The 18,109-nt window shown below is 58.2% G+C and overlaps 1 protein-coding gene across 1 annotated transcript in view; it reads left to right on the plus strand.

Annotated features, from left to right (window-relative positions):
• LOC125105629 (uncharacterized) overlaps positions 1–18,109 on the plus strand; it is a 42,451-nt gene that overhangs the window by 14,416 nt on the left and 9,926 nt on the right. The window contains exons 3-6 of the mRNA XM_047739295.1: positions 12,921–13,004; positions 13,195–13,309; positions 15,888–16,037; positions 17,779–17,921. Of these exons, the coding sequence (XP_047595251.1) occupies positions 12,921–13,004; positions 13,195–13,309; positions 15,888–16,037; positions 17,779–17,921 (492 nt within the window). The remainder of the gene's footprint in view (positions 1–12,920; positions 13,005–13,194; positions 13,310–15,887; positions 16,038–17,778; positions 17,922–18,109) is intronic.

Genomic DNA, 18,109 nt, shown 5'->3' on the forward strand with positions numbered 1-18,109 from the left:
GGGAGGGCTTCTTTGCCCCCATCTTTTGAGCAACAGAAGGGAGGTTGAGGCACTGAGCCATGGAACTGAGCTGTGATCCCATAGGCCGTGGGGAGGAGGCCCCCGGGAGGCTGGAGAGCAGGCGGGGTGGGGGTCCTTTAAGCACCCACCGCACCCACCCCACTGACGGTGCTGCCGTGTAGGTGCTGTGGGGTAGGGACAGTTCTGTTCTGGCCTCTATCTGCCCGCCGTGCAGCCCGGGCGCTGGCTTCAGCCCCGCAGCCTCTGCGGCAGCCTCTGGATGTGCCTGGAATTCCAAAACGGAGCTGCAGCCTCCGCTGGCCCGGCAGCCCCGCGGCTCCAGGCCAGGTCCTGGCTGCTGCAGTCTCTGCCCAACCTCAGGGATCACCATACCGTACAGAGAGAAGGGGAATGAATTCAGCCGCAGCCTGCTGCCCCTCCCAACCTGGGAGAGGGGTGTGTTGGGGGTGGGCAAAGGGGGCTCCAGCAGAGCCCTCTCTGGAGGGCCACACTGAGCCACGAAGCTGTGCTTCATGACCGGTGGGTTCAGACCCTCTTGTGAGACAGCCCTGAAAAGCTGGAACAAAACTGGTCACCCTGGGCTGAGGACCTCCCTGTGTGGGTTGAGCGGGTTATAGGCACGGAGCTGTGGCCGCAGGCTAGAGCTGGGTGACCTTGGGCCTGCTGGCAACCCTGCAAAGTCCCAGATTCCACATCGGGGGAATGGGGAATGTCAGACTGATACCTCTGAGGTTCCTATAAGCCATGTCTGGCCTGGTGTGATCACGAGGACCCTCCCCTGTAGTGCAGCTCTGCTTTACACAGACCCTGCACCAAGCATTACGTACGCTCGATCTCACTTTAGCAACACAAAAATCCCATGACATGGACATCATTGTCCCCATCTTACAGATGAGCAAACTGAGGCTTAGCAAGGCTGAGCCACACCCTGTTCTCAAGAAGTGATAGGAGTGAGAATGTGAGGGAGTGCTGTCCGAGGGGGCAGCCTGCTGCACCTTAGGCTGAGGGCAGGAATGGGGTGTGGGTAGGGGCATGGGTCCTGTCTGGGTTACAGGAACAGAGAGGAAGCAGACCAAGCAAGCGCTGGTATTAGACTAGCTTGTTGAGAGTCTGGGGTGGGCCTGGTCCCAAACAACCTCACACACTGCTGAGGAGGGAGGTAGCGCAGGCAGTGGCAGAGGTCCTGGGTCTAGTTTGAGGAGACATGCCCCAGAGCCCTCAGGCTCTGCTGTCAGGAGACCCTCATCCTCATTGCTCATTAATGCAGCTCAGCCTGGCCAGGCACAGACAGGCAGGATCACAGCTCAGGAGGAGTCAAGCAGACCCCAGGAGGCCAGGAATGGGGCCTGGTCCAGACTGAGGCTGCCCCTGGGGCATCAGTACAGTCCCTGCCTCACCCCCAAGTTTCAGCCCAGGAGGATGGACAACTCTCCAACATGCACATGGGAGCTGACCAAGCTCCCAGGGAAGTCATGGAACAAGAAGGCACCCCCTCCATGCCACCCCCACCCAGCAAGGGCAGAAACAGCCATCACTGGGGACCTGGGCGACCGCCGTGAACAGGCACCAATTCCAGCCTAGAGACCGCAAGTTAAGGGCCAGCCTCACCTTCTCTTCCTGAAACCCTGCCAAGTGAGTGTTCTGAGTTAGGCTCAGAGCAGCAGAGGAGAGCAACAGTACCAAAGTGAAGGAGCTGGAGGCAGGGAGGGAAAGGGCCTGGTTCTGGGTAAGCCTATGGTGTTTGGGGTGGTTGGTCGCTGTCCCCCTGGTTCCTGGTGGGCATCTCCAGGACCTGTGTCTTCTCCTTAGGACATCTTCATCTTGTTTCATTTAATGGATGGGGACACTGAGCCTAGCATGGTGCCCTGACTGGCCCAAGACCACAGGAAGTCTGCACCAGAAGCTGCCTAGCTTCCTGCCCCCTCTGTGTCCTCAGGCCGTAGGGAACAGCCAGGCAGGCACTGGGCTAGAGGCAGAGATGGAGAAGCATGGGGGCCATGACCTGCCCCATGGGAGTCCTATCTGCAGGGGCACAGACCTGCCCCTGCCTCACCCCAACCTCCATTTCACCCCTCCACTTTCACACCCTCTCCATCCTCCATGCCCACCCTGGGCACTGCCCCCCTCACTCCAGAAAGCTTCCATCCTCCGACAACTACCCCGGGCCCAGGGCTGACACAGGGGGATGGCGACATCAAGGCCAGCCAGGCCGGAAGTGTAGCTTGACTGATGCTGCCATCACTTCTGGTCATGCCACAGGTCAGCCTGACCGCTGACGGATGCCTGGAGGCCATGAGGGACTCCAGGATGGGAGGCAGGACTATGTGTGCCTGAGGCAGGGTGACCTGTCGCCTGTGTGGCTGGTGCCACTGAGGGGAACTCAGAACCTCTCAGAAGAGAGAGGGTGGTGGGAGCAGGCAAGAAGGAGGGAGGAGAGGGGACAGGAAGCTGCTAGGGGAGGGGGCAGCTCTCCAGCCCCAGCCAGGATCCCTGGACCTGGACCCAGAGAAAGAGGGGAGCGGGCCAGGGGAGGGGAGAAGGAGAGAGAGAATGCGCAAGAGCACTGTGGCAGGATCCTTGTGAGCAGTCCTTGTGTGCACAGGCATGCCCAGGGGCCGGGAGGTGTGGGCCTCGGGTCTTATCTGGGTGCCCCCAGCGTGTGTGTAGGAAGGTGTCCCGGTGCCAGCCTGGGGCTTACACAGCACATAACATACGTGAATGGGGTCCCTCTGGGTCAACTGCGACTACCTTCCCCCGACGCTGGGCCTGGACTGCTTTCTGTACCCGCTTCCACGCCCCCCTCCTCGAGGTCCTGTCCTGGGCATGAACCTGATTGGTGGACATGTTGGGTTACCGAGGGATCACCCCTCCCCCACCCATTAAGGATTCTGAGATCCCAGATACCCCAGTCAGGAGTATGCTTACTAGCAATGGGACATGCCCTGGAAAAGCATCATGGATCCTTTGAGGGTGTACACACGTGCCTTTAGGATTATTGACGCTCTGTGACTCTGGGCCAGGATTTTAACCCCTCTAGCCTTTGGCTCTTGTCTATAAAACAAGGATGAGTAATTGTGCGAACCTCACAATGAGATTTAAATGAAATGGGAGAGCGGCAGGGGGGTTCAGCTCAGCTGTGACTGGGGTGTGGAGAGCTCAGCAGTGCTACTCCCCAAGATTTTTTTTTAAGATTTTATTTATTTATTTGAGACACAGAGAGAGATCATAGGTAGGCAGAGAGGCAGGCAGAGAAACGGGAAAGCAGGCTCCCTGCCAAGCAAAGATCCCCATGCGGGGGCTTGATCTCAGGACCCTGAGATCATGACCTGAGCCGAAGGCAGAGACTTAACCCACTGAGCCACCCAGGCACCCCGTTTTGTTTTTTTTTTTAATCATCAATATTATTGTCATACGTCTGGCTTGTACCCCGAGAGGCTGGCCCAGCTCAGCGCTGAGTTTGCCAACCCCTGCCCCTCTTCCCATATACCACCCCTGGGGCTGGTTCCAAAGATGGGCAATTTTCTGGAGAAGGCCTCCCAGGGCTGGTCTCCGCTGGTTCAGGGGGCAGCCTGGTGCTTATCTACTGAGGACTGGAGGCCTCTATCTTCCCTTGGTTGACATGAAGTGACCCAATCAGTGTCAGAGGGGAAAAAGCCCTTCCATACCTGAAGTTCCAATGCCCCCGGCCAGACTGAAGGCAGGGCCCCCCTGGACACGGGGCACCCCTGAAGGGCTGGGGGATGAAGCTGGTAATGCTGTGCTTGTCTGTCATCCTCCCCTCCCCAACACGGTCCCCTGTAACCTCCTTTTTTGCACAACTGTCATGTTCACAGCCTACCTCCTCAGCCCCCAGGACCCTCTCCCGCACCATCCATATATAGCCCAAGTTAAAGGGTACCCAGAACCCCCTCACCTTGAAAGGTGGTCATGGGTCACAGGGCCCCAGTCTTCTCAAAAGCCACCCCCCTCACCCCAGGACCTGCCAGATGAATTCCAAGGCTCCCTAGCATGCTCCCTTCAACACTTTCCAAAAAAACCTCTGCAGTTCTGGATCAAATCACTGCCTGGGACCCTGGGGCTGAGAGAGGTGAGCTGCGGTTCATCCCCAGACCAGGCCGGTCCCTGCAACACGCTGAAAACATTAGCCCATAGAACCTCTGCTGGCGAGGGCTGCAGAGGTGCCCACATGGGGCATGAAGATGAGTCCAACCCCAGCCCAGGAGAGGGGGGCTTCTCCTCCTCCTTCCTCCTCTGCCTCCTCCTCCTCCTTCCTCCTCTACCTCCTCCTCTTCCTCCTTCCTCCTCTGCCTCCTCCTCCTCCTCCCCATCTCTGCAATCCAAGGCCTGGGCTCACCTTGGTTCCCAAGGGTGACCCTATCTTTTATGATTGAGCAGGGGATGGACAGGCATGTCCCAGGCAGGAAGATAGCGAGACCAGTGTGAACAGCCCCCTGTGTGGGCCCGACCGACTCCAGGAGCTCAAGAAGTGGGGGATATATCATTATCCATGCCCCTGTGGCAGCTCATTTTTGACTTCTTAATTTCAGGAATATTTGCTGAGCCCTACTGAGTGCCAAGGTAGGGAGTTGGGGTGAGCAGGGCAGCCTCGGAAAATTCTGACAGTTTGGGGGTGTCAAATTTTAGCTGAGCAGAGGAATTGCAGAGCTGTCCTTTGCCCAGTGGCTTGGTTTGGCCCCTCCAGGCAGACAGTACTATGCAGCCAGCCAGCTCAGGCTCTGGAGGCAGCTCTGAGAGCCCCAGGTTCAAATCCTAGTGGAGCCCATTCCCAGCGGCTCAGCCTTGGGTTGGGGACCTCACCCTTTGGTCATTGCCTCTATCTGGAAAAGCCAGATAAGGCAATGCCTGCTCCACAGGGAAGAGGGGACAGGAACAGAGGCCATGCACGAAGGTACCTGGGACATAGGAAGGACTCACTAACACAGTACTGTGCGGATCCCCCTGCCTCAGTTTCCCCATCTGTAAATTAGGTGAGGCAGAATCACAGGGGCCCTGCAGTGGGAGGCGTACTCCATGCCTGAACGACTCAACGAGCTCCTTGTTCTTGGAAGACAGCAGCTTTTTCCATTAGGCAAGATAGTCAGATGACTGAGGCCGGCAGGTTTCAGGGCAGGTGTCTGAGCAGGGTCTGGGGCAGAGCCTGGTTGGCCTGAGGTTGGGGACAGAATCCCTCCTGTGTCCTCTGGGTGACCGCAGGTTATCTCCTGCAGACAGCTCCTTCCGCCAACTCTGCCCTCTGGCTACTGCTTATCTCCCTGATAAATGGCCCCACTGTCCTGACAGGAAGAGCGGTCTGTGTCCTTCAGAGCCCTCGCTGCCCTGGCAGGGCATAGCTGGGTGAGGACTGGTTGCTCAGCACGTCGGCACGGCGACTGAAGGGTCCAGGCCATTGACCCGAGAGTCTTGCCAGGTAGGGATGGGGGCTCTGGTCTCATTTTCAGTCATCTTCCTGGTGAAGGCCCTTGGGGCCCCTGGTCTGAAGCAGAAGACAAGGCCCTGTCTTGGGGAGTGTGAGGGGACGGCAAGGCCTTGTTCTTCCGGAGCCCCCTCTGTCCCCTGCGTGTCCCCTACCCGGATACACACCTACACAGCAGGACTCACTGAGCCCTGATCTAGGAGCGGGGAGGGGCTGCTCTGAGCTGTGACCTGTACCTTCCCCTTATGTGACCCTCAGCAGAAGGCGACAGGGGATTGGGGCGTGAGGGGGTTGGGGGGGTGTGGGAGGGGGCTGGATCCCAGGCACAGGCTGTCGAGTAGCACCCTGGGGAAGGGGAAGGCGGTGAGCCTGTCTCTGTGGAGCCCGTTGGCCCATCCCAGCTCTCACTGCTGCTTGAACACTGGCCCTAGCGCGTAAGGCCACCTGGCCTAGGACTGCACCTGGCCAGCAAAGGGACTGGAGTCTCCAGGGTCCCCGGCTGGCCTGGGCCTTCCAGCCGCACACCCCCCCCCCCCCCCCCGCCCAACAGGGTCAGTCTGTGCCTCTGTGCAGACAACAGCTGTGCTCAGAGGTGGCACATCCTGTGGGAGGCGATGTCTCCCCTTCCCTTGGCCAGAGGGCCAGCAGGAAGGATCCTGCTTTTGCTCCCGGCCTCAGGCTGATGCAAAGGCACGTCTGTCTGTCCGCCGCCAAATCCTCGGGGCTCAGCCAACCCTTGGCGCGCAGTGGGTGCTGGAGAAATATCTGTTGATGAATGAATCTTGGCGTCACAGGAAGCTTTGATACCTTAGGTTCTTGCATCCAAATATACTGTTTCATTGAAAAAACATTCCGTACTTTCTTAGTGCCGAGGTAGCTCCCAGCACAGGGCCGGGCCTGCTAACTTCAAGGCTGCCTGGAACCAGCCACGGCCAGCCACTGGCTGGGGAGGGCCAGGGGTTGGTTACATTTTAGGAGCCTGTGTATCGGGTCTTTGCAAAGTCCCAGCACGCGCTTGTTCTGATCTTACCAGCCCCATGGGCCTGAACTTAAGTTTCTATTAATAGAAACAACTGGTTTTTATTTCTATTTATTCATCACTCAACATGTGTCGATTAAGTGCGGGGTCTGGGCTCAGCTGGGGATGAGGCAAAAGGATACAGCAGGGACCAAGAGAAACCTGCCCCTCTTGCTCTCCAGGATAGGGCCAGATGCCAATCAAATAAGCACAGGACTAAAGATCTGATGGAAGGTTCCATGAGTGCTCCAAAGGCAGTGCAGGGGGCTGCACCAGGGGGCCGTCATGGTCTGAAACCCGGGAAAGCTGCCCAGGGAGAGGGCTGGGAAGCTGAGTCTGGAGAGTGAGTAGGAGTTAGCAAGGGAAAGGGAGAGGACATTTTCCAGGCAGACAGAACAACATGGGAAAAAGCCAGAGGGCCAGAGAGACCATTAAAACCTAAGAGTGTTCAGTGCTTTGAGCAGGGTTGAGCTCCAGGAGAGGCTGGGATTGGGGGGTGGAGGGAACAGAGAGCACACAGGGCCTCGGGGGCCCTGCGACTGGGAGCCCCAGCAGCTCAAGCACAGGGAGCAGGAGGCCAGAGGTGACTTAAAGGTCCCTCTCTTGTGGCTGGGTGGAAGCTGGATTATGTAGGATTTTGCTCCCAAAAGTCTGGAGCTGATTTTGCTGGTAGGGCTGGCAATGCAGGCTTTTTCTTGGGGTCTGTTGTCTCCCCTGTGCCTTTCCGGGCCATGGGCTTCCAAGGGCAGGGCTCAGGTTGGTGATTGATTCATTTCTGAGCATCCTAGGACCAGACGCAGAAGCCTGCTGAGTGAGGGAGTGCTCTGATCTGCTGCCTGGCCTTTCTGTCCCTCCGTGCCCCTAGAATGGTCTGTCGGGGCCTTCCTCTACCCACTGGCCCATGTTCTCAGCCAGGTCAGGTTGGGCCATTCAGAATGTGCTGGACAACAGGCCAGGCATCCAGGAAGCAGACTGATACAGAAGCCCAGGGCCCTGCCCATGGAGTCTACTCTGGCCCCGGCCTCACCCCAGTCAGGGGTGAAGATGATGGGCGAGGGCAGGGCAGAGGTTAGGATGCAGAGAACGTTGAGTGGGAGCTGGAAGCTACTCAGGAAGAATGGCCAAAGAGCTACAGCTGGTCAAATTCACCCCAGGCAAATAGGAAGCAGTGAGCTCTCTGTCCCAAGAGGTGTGTAAGCAAGACCAGAAGCTGGAGGAGCTTCCAGGTCCTCTCCTCCTCTCCCACTGTGAGAAACCCCCCACCAAGCGTCCTCTGCTCCCGTGAGCCCTGGAAACCACCCTGCCCTCTCCTGCTCCCCCGGGGGACAAGAGCTGAGGTGGGGCACCTGTGTGGCCTTGTCCCTCCATCCCTCCGTGTCCCAGCCTCCCTTGCCTCTTCTGCCACACAAAAGTGGGCGAGCTCAGGGCGGTATTTCTTTCACTCCGTGCCTTCAGCACCTTATTCTCAGCATCTACAATAATTTTCTTCTAAAACAAAAACAGGAAAAATCCCAAACTAATTAGCAAACACATAGAAAATCACCCTCGTTTCAGGACACAAAGAAATACAGTCATGCTCCTGTGTTTTCCTTGCAGCCAACTGGATTATTTCTCCAAAGGTCTGAGGCTGTCTGGGAGAGGTCTGAGAGAGGCCAGTGTAGGAGGTCCCCAAGCCACCCCCTTCAGTCCCCTTTCCACCTACCAGGACCCCTCAGGCTGGGACTATGGGTCCATCTCTGCTTCTGCACACGACCCCCATCCTCCTCCTCACCCCTCCTCCCAGATTGCCTCCTCCCTCGCACTGCTGATAAAATCCACTCGCTCAACATGGCCAACAAGACCCTGAAGTAGGATCAGACCAGAGTCTCCACCCACTTCTCGAGGCCACCCCCTTGCTCTGCTTTTGGTCTTTGCACTAACATGATGTTCTTCCTTCTGGAACTGCCCCCCCCCATCTTTTCCCTTGGCCAAGGAGAGATTTAGCTTATAAACCGCTTTCCTCTAGGAAGCTCTTCCTGATCCCACCAGGGACTCCCACAGCCACTGGGCAACCCCCCCACCCACCACCACAAGCCTGTTCATTCTGTCCCATGGCTTCCTGGTCACATGTCTGTCACCTCCACGCTGCTCAGGGTCTGAGGGCCCAGCACAAGACCTGGCACAGAGAATATTTCCAGAAAGTACTGAATGAATGAGTAACCCCCAAAACGTCCTCAGAACTCTGAACTGGCTTTGACTAGATGTCCTGGTTCCAAGCTCATTGTGCAGTCCCAGGAGAGCACGGCTAGTCCTGAGCTTGGATGTTAGTCTGGGGCCTGGGACCTGGGGATCCCTTCACCCTGGGGTGGGAGAGTGTGCGCACCCAGAATTCTTTCCTAACGTGGTCCTGTTATTTATGGATGGACCAACTGAGAGTCCTCGGGGAGCAGGAAGTGGGAAGGAGAGCTGGGCCTCTGTTCTCCCACCCAATCCTCAATTTGGAGGCGATGCAGCCTGTAATTTGGAAGGCTAATTTGGTCTGGGGTTAGGAGGGAGCTCTCTGTGGGCTGGATGATGCCATACTCTCCCAGGGGAGGAAGTGTCCTCTCGCTGGAGATCTGGGGCTTCTGCTCTCAGGCCCAGGCCACACGGCTCTAGTGTACCCCCCTGAGGTCTGGTCTGAGGACTGGGTAGCCAGCCCTCGGCCAGAGAGAGGGAGGGAGGAACCTGGGTCCCATCTCCTTGGCCACTGACTGCTCAGACACAGTTTAACTTGAGTCAGTGGGTCCCAGATACCAAACAGAGCTAGCAGAGGGCCCCCAAGGGCCAGGGCCGCATGGTACCCAGTGCCCTAGGGGCACCCAGCAGGTCCTGCCCCTTCTTGGGCTGCTCAGAAGAAACACGGAGGGGGCACCATCATGAGCTGGCTTCAAGCCGTCCTCCCCAGCAACCACCTACCCCAGACACCTGCTGCTCCTTGAGCCCTGTCACAGAGTCACTTACTCTCCCTCCAGGCATGATGGGGCCATAGTGCCATTTCCAGCCTTTGAACACATTTCACCTCCTTCCCTGTGAAGCCCTCCGTGACCACCGCCCTGGATCAAAGGCCGCCTCCAGGCTCCCGCAACCTGGGGCCCCCTGCTTTATGGCTCTGTGCATTCTGCCTTGGTGCTTGGTTGCCTCCCACATTGGAATATGGGCCCCATAAGAGGAAGTCTGGTCCTGGTCACCTCAGTGGGTCTGGCTTGGCACAGCTGGTGTGACGGGATGGGCAGAGGGGCTGCTCCACTCACGGATCTGTGGCCTTGGGCCTCAGTTTGCTTGTCTAAAGGCCAGGCACACACAGTATTTCAGCATTTGATGAGCAAGTGATTGAATGAATGAATGAACGAGAAGTTGGACTAGATGGTTTCTAACCCCAGGCAGCTCAGACCCTCTACGGTGTCTCCCTCCTCACCCGAGCTGTAGGGTCTCTGCCCAGGTCCGCGTCAGCAGGGACTGGCCGTGGCCCTGGGATGAAGTGGGCAGAAGCCCCGGGGATGGGCAGACAGGAGCTGCAAGGCAGCCGAGAAGCTGGGCCTTGCGTAAGGCAATGGGTTGACAAGTCTGGGGTGGGGGAGAGTAGAAAGACTTTGGGGTGACAGGTGAATGTGCCTCATGCCTGAGGACCCCAGCCTGCCCGCACCCCGTCCCCAGCTCACCCACACCCCGGCAGCTTCTCCCAAAACTTCTGCTCAGCTCTGACAGTCTGTCACTGGAGCTGGTGATTCACACGCGCCGCTCTTCTTTCCTTTTACCAACTAATTATAGCTCCTGAGTGTTTCTCCTCCTGGAAAATGTCTTCTTAAAAAAGTATATCCCCCAAAAAAAAAAAAAAAAAAAAAAAAAAAGTATATCCCGAAGCCGGCAGTAATTAATTTGGTGAGCACCATGGTGTGCAATTCAGACCTACTCTGAGGACAGGAAGGTCCCAGTGTGGGGGGATGTGTTCTGTTCCCCAGAAGAGGGGACAGGCATGGGACTCGGGATGGACATGGGACACTACAAGCGGCCGAGGTTCAGCCCATCCCCCACTCTACCCATCATGGCTCTGGGGACCCTGGGGAGTTACAGTCACAGTAACAGGGACTCTCTTAGTACTACTACGTGCCAGGCATGGTGCCAAGTACCTGCCAAGTGTGCTGACGTTTGGTCGTGTGGCACCTGCTGCAGCAGGCGCTGTTGGCCCTGGGAAGGAGGAAACTGAAGCTTAGAGCCCGCCCAGGGTCCCACAGCCGCAAGTGGAGCAGGAAGTTGGGGTCCTGGGCACAGATCATGGCCAGTGGCCTGAACAGAGGGAGACCCTCTGAGGGACAGGCAAGCACACGGCCCTCTGGTCTATCTCTCCCGCCTGCCTTCTGGGAATCACAGCCACTCCCCTGGAGCTGGGCCAGAGCTGAGACCACAAGTGTCGTCTGAGCTCTTCCCAGGGGCCCGGCAAGTGGCTGTCAGAGCAGATGTCTCAGAAGGCATCCTGGCCAGGTGGGGAGAGAAGACACTACTAGGACAGGGTCCCAGAGCAACAGTGACAGGAAGGCCGAGTATCTGAGACTGGGTGGGAGAGAGCCAGAAGGGGAGAGAGGACTGAAGATGGACACTGAGACAGAGTCACGTCTGAGTCAGCAAAGGACAAAGAGAAATGTGGACAGAAGGGACAGAGACGCAGGGGAGGAGACTGAGCAAAGAGGTGGCAGCTGGAGCCCCGGCCGAGCAGCAAGGACAGAGGAGGTGGGAGCAGGCCCCAGAGCTGGTGTGGCGGAGGGGCTGGTTTGGTCTGTGAACTGGAGCCAGGAGGGAAGGAGAATTGAGAGGAAAATGGGAGAGGAGAAATGGAGGCCCAAAGCCTTCCTAAGGTCAGGCTCTGCTGGCTGGGGCTCCAAGGAAACAGGGAGGGCAGGGTAGGGACACTCCAGGCCTGATGTGGGAGGCATCCTTATTAATCCAGGAAGACTGCCTGTGGAGGAAGTTCCAGACGTGAGCACATGGGCGTTAGGAGAGCTGAGGGCGCATGGGGATGAGTGAGCAGTGGGGCTCATTCTGGGAAAGGCGCCTCCAGAACCAGTTCTCTAAGCCTGGCCTGACACCCAGGGCAGAGGTAGAACCCTCCCTCGGGACAAGAAAGTCCGGGCAGGGCTAATCCACCTCCTCTCTTTTGGAGGTGCTGTGTGGTCAGCCCGAGGCCAGAGGACCCCTGTCTTATCCTGCAGAGCCATGTCCTTCCAGCTGCTTAGGAGAAACTCTGGGGAAATGCAGAGCCTCCTGCCTGCCGGCTGAGTGGGGACAGGGGGGAAGCAAGTCCAGAGCTTCCCCCCACCAGCCCAGATGGCAGGCAGCCTTCCTTGTTGTGAGACTGGGACAACCTCCCAATCCCCACCAGCAGCTAGGAAATATATCTCATCTACTAGACCCCAAGACTAGAGGTCTCTTCCCCAGCCTAAGACAGGACTGTGCTTCCTTTCCTGGACCCTCAGGACCGGGCCTGCCTCTGCCCTCAGACCCTCAGGACAAGGCCCGTCTCCACACTCAGACAGACACCTCCATCTCTCCTCCTCAAACCCTCCAGGCCAGGGCAGGGCCCCTCCCCCAACCCTTGGCCCCTCTCTGCCTTGGCAGCCTGGGAGGTGTCAACAGCCTCCATAACCACAGGCAGACTGCCCCTGGCTCTAGCCATCCCCTCCCCCAACTCCTCTGGACACCTGACACAGCCACAGCCAGCCTGGAGTCAGGGCCCAGTGCCCAGGTCCTGCGAGCCAGGCAGCTGTCGGGATTTCCGGCGGGGGGCCTCTGGGGCTGACGCCTCTCAGCCACTTTCTCATCTGGACTTTCCCGGCCAAGTCAGTACTCTGCTGGGGTCTGCGTCTGGAGCATCTGCCATGGGAAAAGGAGGGGGACACAGCAGGGAACAGGTGGCCTTTGGTGGCCTTGAGCCCAGAAAACCAGCACGGGACCCAGGATGTGCCCTTGAGCCCCAGGAATGAAGGAGCGGCTGTCAGTCCCTGGAAGGGGTTTCATCAGTGCAGGAGAAAGGCGCCCGTGCAGGTTCCTGTGCTTGGTTCCAGCCACGCCAGGGGGCCTGGAACTCTGTAGCAACTGGGGCATTTTTGAAGGAAACAACTGTTTCATGGATCCCCAGAACAAACCAGAAACTTCCTTTTATAATGATGTAATAGGAGGCAACACAGGGTAGGGTTTGGAGTCTGACAAACCAGGTCTCTCCAGCTCTGACTCCAGAGAAATGACTGAGTCTCAGTTTCCTCATCTATAAAATGGGGCTACCAGTGATTCCCTCCTCAGAGGATGCCGTGAAAAGCTGAGACTTCGCACACGAAGTTGAAACATGAATGGCTCTGCTTTAGGGGACCCAGCTCCCACCAGAGGCTCTAACTTTCTCCCCAGAGTACCCTTTCCCCTCCAGGCCCCTCCTGGCAGGAGCAGACAGGTAGCTCTTGGCCCCACTGCAGCCTGGGCCAGACCAAGCTGAGGTCTGATGGGAAGGAGGAGATCTGGGTGGGGGTGAGGAGAGTTAGGTGGTGGTCCCCTCCCAGGTGAGACCCCTGGCAAGCCCCCACCCTATGTGTATAGGCAAGGTCTCCAGGGGCCTGGCCTGGCCAAGCACTTTCCTGCTCCCAGCTGGAATCCTCAGGCCAGCCCCAGGGCTCTGTCACCCTCGGCACCCCCCACCCTGTCTCCACCCCCCTTCCAGGCCAGCCTGGCCTTTGGCCCCATCTCCTCAGACAAGAAGAAAGGGAGAAGGCCTGGCTCACCCCCATCTCAGACCGTTTTTAGCCCCCGAGGAACTCGGCGTCCTCCCAACAAGGGTGCGTGGGTCGCAGTTGGGTATTAATAGCTCAGCTGGAGGAGGTGACCGGGACTTTCACAGCCAAACCCTAAAGGCCTCGCATCCTGGGTGGGCAGGGCAGCCCTTTAGCTGTCCGCATGGCCTTCATGGGCTCTCTGCTACTCCTGTCTCCCAGGGTTTCTCCCACCAACCTCCAGCTGCCGCCCCCTCCCATATGCTCATCCCTGCCCCACTTTGGTTGAATCTCCCTGTGGTGCCCTGGGGAGAGGGGACCTCCAGGGTCAGGGCCTCAGTGCTGGGTGAACGGCCTGAGACGGGTCTGTGCCCAGGCCCCGTGGGAGATGAGAACAGAGAGGCCTGTGATAAAGCTTCCTCCTTGGCACTCTTCTCTTCTGCCCGCTGGCCTCTCATTCCTGCTTGCCCGCTCCGCCCCCAGATTCCCCACTGGCTGCTGTGTGGGCTTGTCCCCAAATATCTGTCCGTGCTGGGCCCAGAACAGGAAGAGGCGGGAAAATCCAGGTGTCGGAATGGAGGCCTGGAAAACCTGCCTGGACGAGGCTAGGGTGGGTGGGGCAGGTGGGGAAGCCACAGGGCTCCCGGGCCATGAGCAGGGACCCAGAGCCTTGGCGCACTTCTGACAAGGGTGCCCCCACAGAGACCGGGAAGGGACATACATCCACAGCAGGCATGTAACATACCTCGACGACACATCCTCGCCAGCAGCTCCCCTAGGCCCCACCCTGGCCATACATAGCCGTGAGGGTAGAAACGCAGCACTGAATGCCGACCACCGACCCCCCGGGGCGTGAGCACCATGGAAGTGGCCAGATCACGTGAGTGTCAGAGACGCACTGCTGAGATGCCCATCCCGGGAGCAGGGATGAATGGCCTTGTTCATAGTCTCGTTCAATCCCTGGGGGCACCCCCCCAATCCCAAGTCTTGATCGTCACAGGCATCCCTCTGTCACTGGTCCTGCCCCACTCACTTCCAGGAAATAGGAAGGCTTCTGGGTCTTCGGGAACCTTCTCCTTGGTCAGCTGCGGCCCTCAGCCCCAGGCTGATCCTGACCTCTGACCTCTGAACTTACATCAACCTGAGTGCTCACCCTGAGCTCAGGCAGCGCTTGGCTCTCCAACCTCATCAACTTCTGAGCAATGGCTCCTGCTCTCTGACCCCTGGGCTCCAAGCAAAGTCTGGACCTTGACTGCTGGACAAGATGGAGGCCTAACCCTCTGATCTCTGACCTGGGCTCCAGTCTGTCTGAAGCCTGAGGCCCAGGTCGAATCTGGGCCATCAACCCTTGACTCCCACCCCAGGCTGAGACCCAGGCCAGCCCCAGACCTGGCAAGAACGGGCCCCCCACTTCCCTTCCTGAGCCTCCGTCCTGGGCTCACCCCGGCTTCCAGCTTTGTCTCTCCATGTGGAGGAGGCCCCGCATATGCCCCTTGTACTCGCTCAGCCTCCCCCACCCCGGGTGTTGAAGCAAGCTGACAGAGGAGCACATCACACCAGGCGGTTTATGACTTGGATGAGCAGAGGCTGGAAACATGTGCTATTTCAGGGTTGGATCCTGTTGGTTCAGAGTGCGGCGAAAGCAGAGCCCACGGCAGAGGGAAGGGAAGCATCCAGGCAGATGGACCCTCATGCACACCGACACCACGCAGTGGGGTGCAGGGGCCCTGGAAAACCTGGGGCTGGGACCACATTGCCCCGGGGCAGAGAGGCAGGCATGCCTGCCCACCCTGATCTGGGGGGAAAAAAATTATGGTAAATGTGACCCCCCAACACTTATACCCTGTTTTCTTTCCAGCTGTGGAACCCACATCGCAGGGGGGCTCACACTAGAAAGTGGGTTCAAGTCCTTCCCACGCGCTGTGAGACCTAGGATATGCTGCTCAGCCTCCAGTGGTCTCAGCATCCTCTTCTGTAAAATGGGAATGTAATGCTACCTTCTTCACAGGCCTTTATGAAGACGAAATGCCATCCTTGTGTATGCCCCGCACACAGCAGGAGCAGATGCCAATATTCCATCAGAGATCAAAGCCCGGCTGCTTCCGCTGGAGGGAGGAAAGCATCTCCCTCCGCTCCTACCTAAGGGCCCCTGGGGGACACAGTTTGGAAACCCTTGACCTAGATTCTAGGCTGGCAGTAGGACCAAAAGTAGCATTAGTCGATGATTACAGGAGGCGGAACAGCATGGAATTTGTCAGCATGGAATTAGGTCACAGAATTCTTAAAAACAGAGGAGCCACAGAAGCCAAAACCTCCACATCTGAAGGCACTGTGCTCTCCTAGTTCAAGAATGGAACCAGGAAAGGATGGCTTCCCACTTCGGTGGCAGGTTGGGGCACAGGCACGCACCCGTCTGCTTTTCCCTGGGCGTTCTGCAGCATCCAGGGACTCCCCCAGGATCTTCCAAGCCTCCCATTTGCTGCGGATTTGGGGGATTTCCTTCTTCTCCACCTCTACTGGGCTCAGGTGCCTGGGAAAGTCCAGCCCCTCCTAGGCCTCGCTCCTAGGCCTCGCTCCTAGGCCTCCGACCTGCACTTGACTGCCTCTATTGACCCGTTCCAGGACTGCCTGCCTAGATGCTGAGTACCTTGGGGTGAATCCCAGTGGACCATCCCTGCTGTCTCTGGGAACCCTGCAGAATGGGCTCTGGACATATCAGTGACCTCAGGTCCAACCCTCTCTGGGGTCCCTTTCCTCGAGAGTGAAGGAAGGCAGTTAGCACCTTCGGAACAAGGTGGGCACCCGTACATGGGACATCTGCTGTGCGCTCATCGCTAATTTGGGAAACAGAGTCAGACAGGGGTGACACACCCACGGCCACCTTGCTGGAAAGCAGTAGGGGATGATATGACCTAAAGTTGCTGTCCTGAGAGGGGGGGCACAAGTGAGGTCTCAGGTGTGGGACAGGCTAGGGCTACCCTGCCCCAGGGAACGGCAGAGAACTACAGCCAGTGCGTCCTCACCCCTATCTCCAGGGGTGGCCCGGCCTCCACCACGGCTGGCTGAGCCCTGCCCCCGGTGCCATTCCACATGACCTTTCCAGGTGGCTAATGAGGGCCCGGGCACCACTCCGTAATTGGCCTCATTAGGCGGCTGGGGCTGCCCAGGGGATGGGGTGGCGGATGCTGGGCCCTGTGGGGACAGGCCAGACAGCCTCCCGTTAATTACCTGAAAAATCAGACAATTAGGCCTCCTGCCACCCGCCTGCCCACATCCTGCTGGCCCGTAATTACCGACGGCTGCTGAGCAGGCTGGGAGTGACCTGGATTTGTACCAAGGAGCAACCATTGCCATGCCGCCCCTCCCCCACCAGGCATGCATCACAGGCCTCGGAGGGTGGGGTGGGGAGTCAGGGGAGATGTCTGTCAGGGATCCTCTGTAGCCCCCCTCTCCAGCCCTGAGCCCTTCCCACCCACAATCTCTCCCGACAAAGGCAGTCCTGGAAGAAAAGGGACGGATGCCTCTGCAGCCCCAGGAGGCATCAGGGAAGACGGGTGGGCTGCTAGGGCAAGGCAAAGACTCTGAAAGTTGGGTCCAAGTGGTTGTTGGGGGGAATGACATGACTGACCCCCCCCCTTCTGCCTGGCTCCTCTGGGGAAAATATACTGGATGCGGTGCCTGGGTGGCTCAGTTGTTAAGCACCTGCCTTTGGCTCAGGTCATGATCTCAGGGTCCCAGGATCAAGTCCCAGTGTCAGACTCACTGCTCAGCAGGAAGCCTGCTTCTCCCTCTCCCACTCCTCCTGCTTGTGTTCCCTCTTTCCCTCTCTCTCTCTCTGTCAAATAAATAAAAAAAATCTAAAAAAAAAAAAAAAAAAAAAAAGTAAAAGAAAATATACCGGACGGTGTTCAGGAATAGGAACGGCCCAGAAGACAAGGCTGAGAGCTCTCCTGGGAGCCAGGTCCGGGCATGCTGGGGGCCCAAAACTGCCCCTGGGGAAGCCCCCTCTTCAGAGCAGCAGAGGGACCTGGACAAAGCAGGAACAGAGTAAAGCCTGTGGTGTTGGGGGAGGTGTGGAGAAAGGGGCCTGGTAGTCCTAGAGAGCCTCCCAGAGGCCGTGACCTTTAGGCTGAGCCAGGTGAGGGCTGCGCTATTCTCAGCAGAGGAAGCAACGAGTGTGGGGTCCTGAGGTGGATTTTTCCCCACTGAAAGCTCTGGCAACGAGTGTGGGGTCCTGAGGTGGATTTTTCCCCACTGAAAGCTCTGGCATGCGCCTGGCAGTGACACCCGCCTGGCCCCGGGGGCCTGAGCAGGGGAGCCGGGTGGACACAGAGGGGTTGGCCGAGGCAAAGGCACTGTCCCTCCACCTGAGCATGCTGGGAGATGCCACCTTCACAGACAGGGCCTGGAGGAGGAAGCCTGGTCTGGGAGTGTGGGCCCGCCTCTCTTAGTGCTCCACAGTAGCTCGGAGGCAGCTTTCAGAGAGGAACTGGCTTACCTCCCTGACATATTTCCTTTCCTGGTTTCTGTGGTAGGATTGAAAGTCCCCTCCCTTGTTTCCCTGGGGGCCTTGGAGGCCCGAAGGTGCCTGCTGCACGGAGAACCGGTTTCAGCCCAGAGAGGTCAAGACGCTAGGCTGAGATCTGGGCCCAGCCGGGGACGGAACCACCGCAGCAGGGTAAGAGAGAGGCAGGAAGGAGGCAGGACCACACGGTGGGGCGGTGGGGGGAGGAGGCTGAACCGTGCATTTGGAAGCTCATCTCCCTGGCTGCCAAAAGTTATGCCAAACCCATCTCCCAGCCTAGCTCCACCTCCAGACTTTTCTTTCTCCAAAAGAAATGGAGGGAGGGTAGTGAGACCAGAATC

Source organism: Lutra lutra, chromosome 1 (genome assembly GCF_902655055.1).
Source record: "Lutra lutra chromosome 1, mLutLut1.2, whole genome shotgun sequence".
In the NCBI taxonomy this organism is placed as follows: Eukaryota; Metazoa; Chordata; class Mammalia; order Carnivora; family Mustelidae; genus Lutra; species Lutra lutra.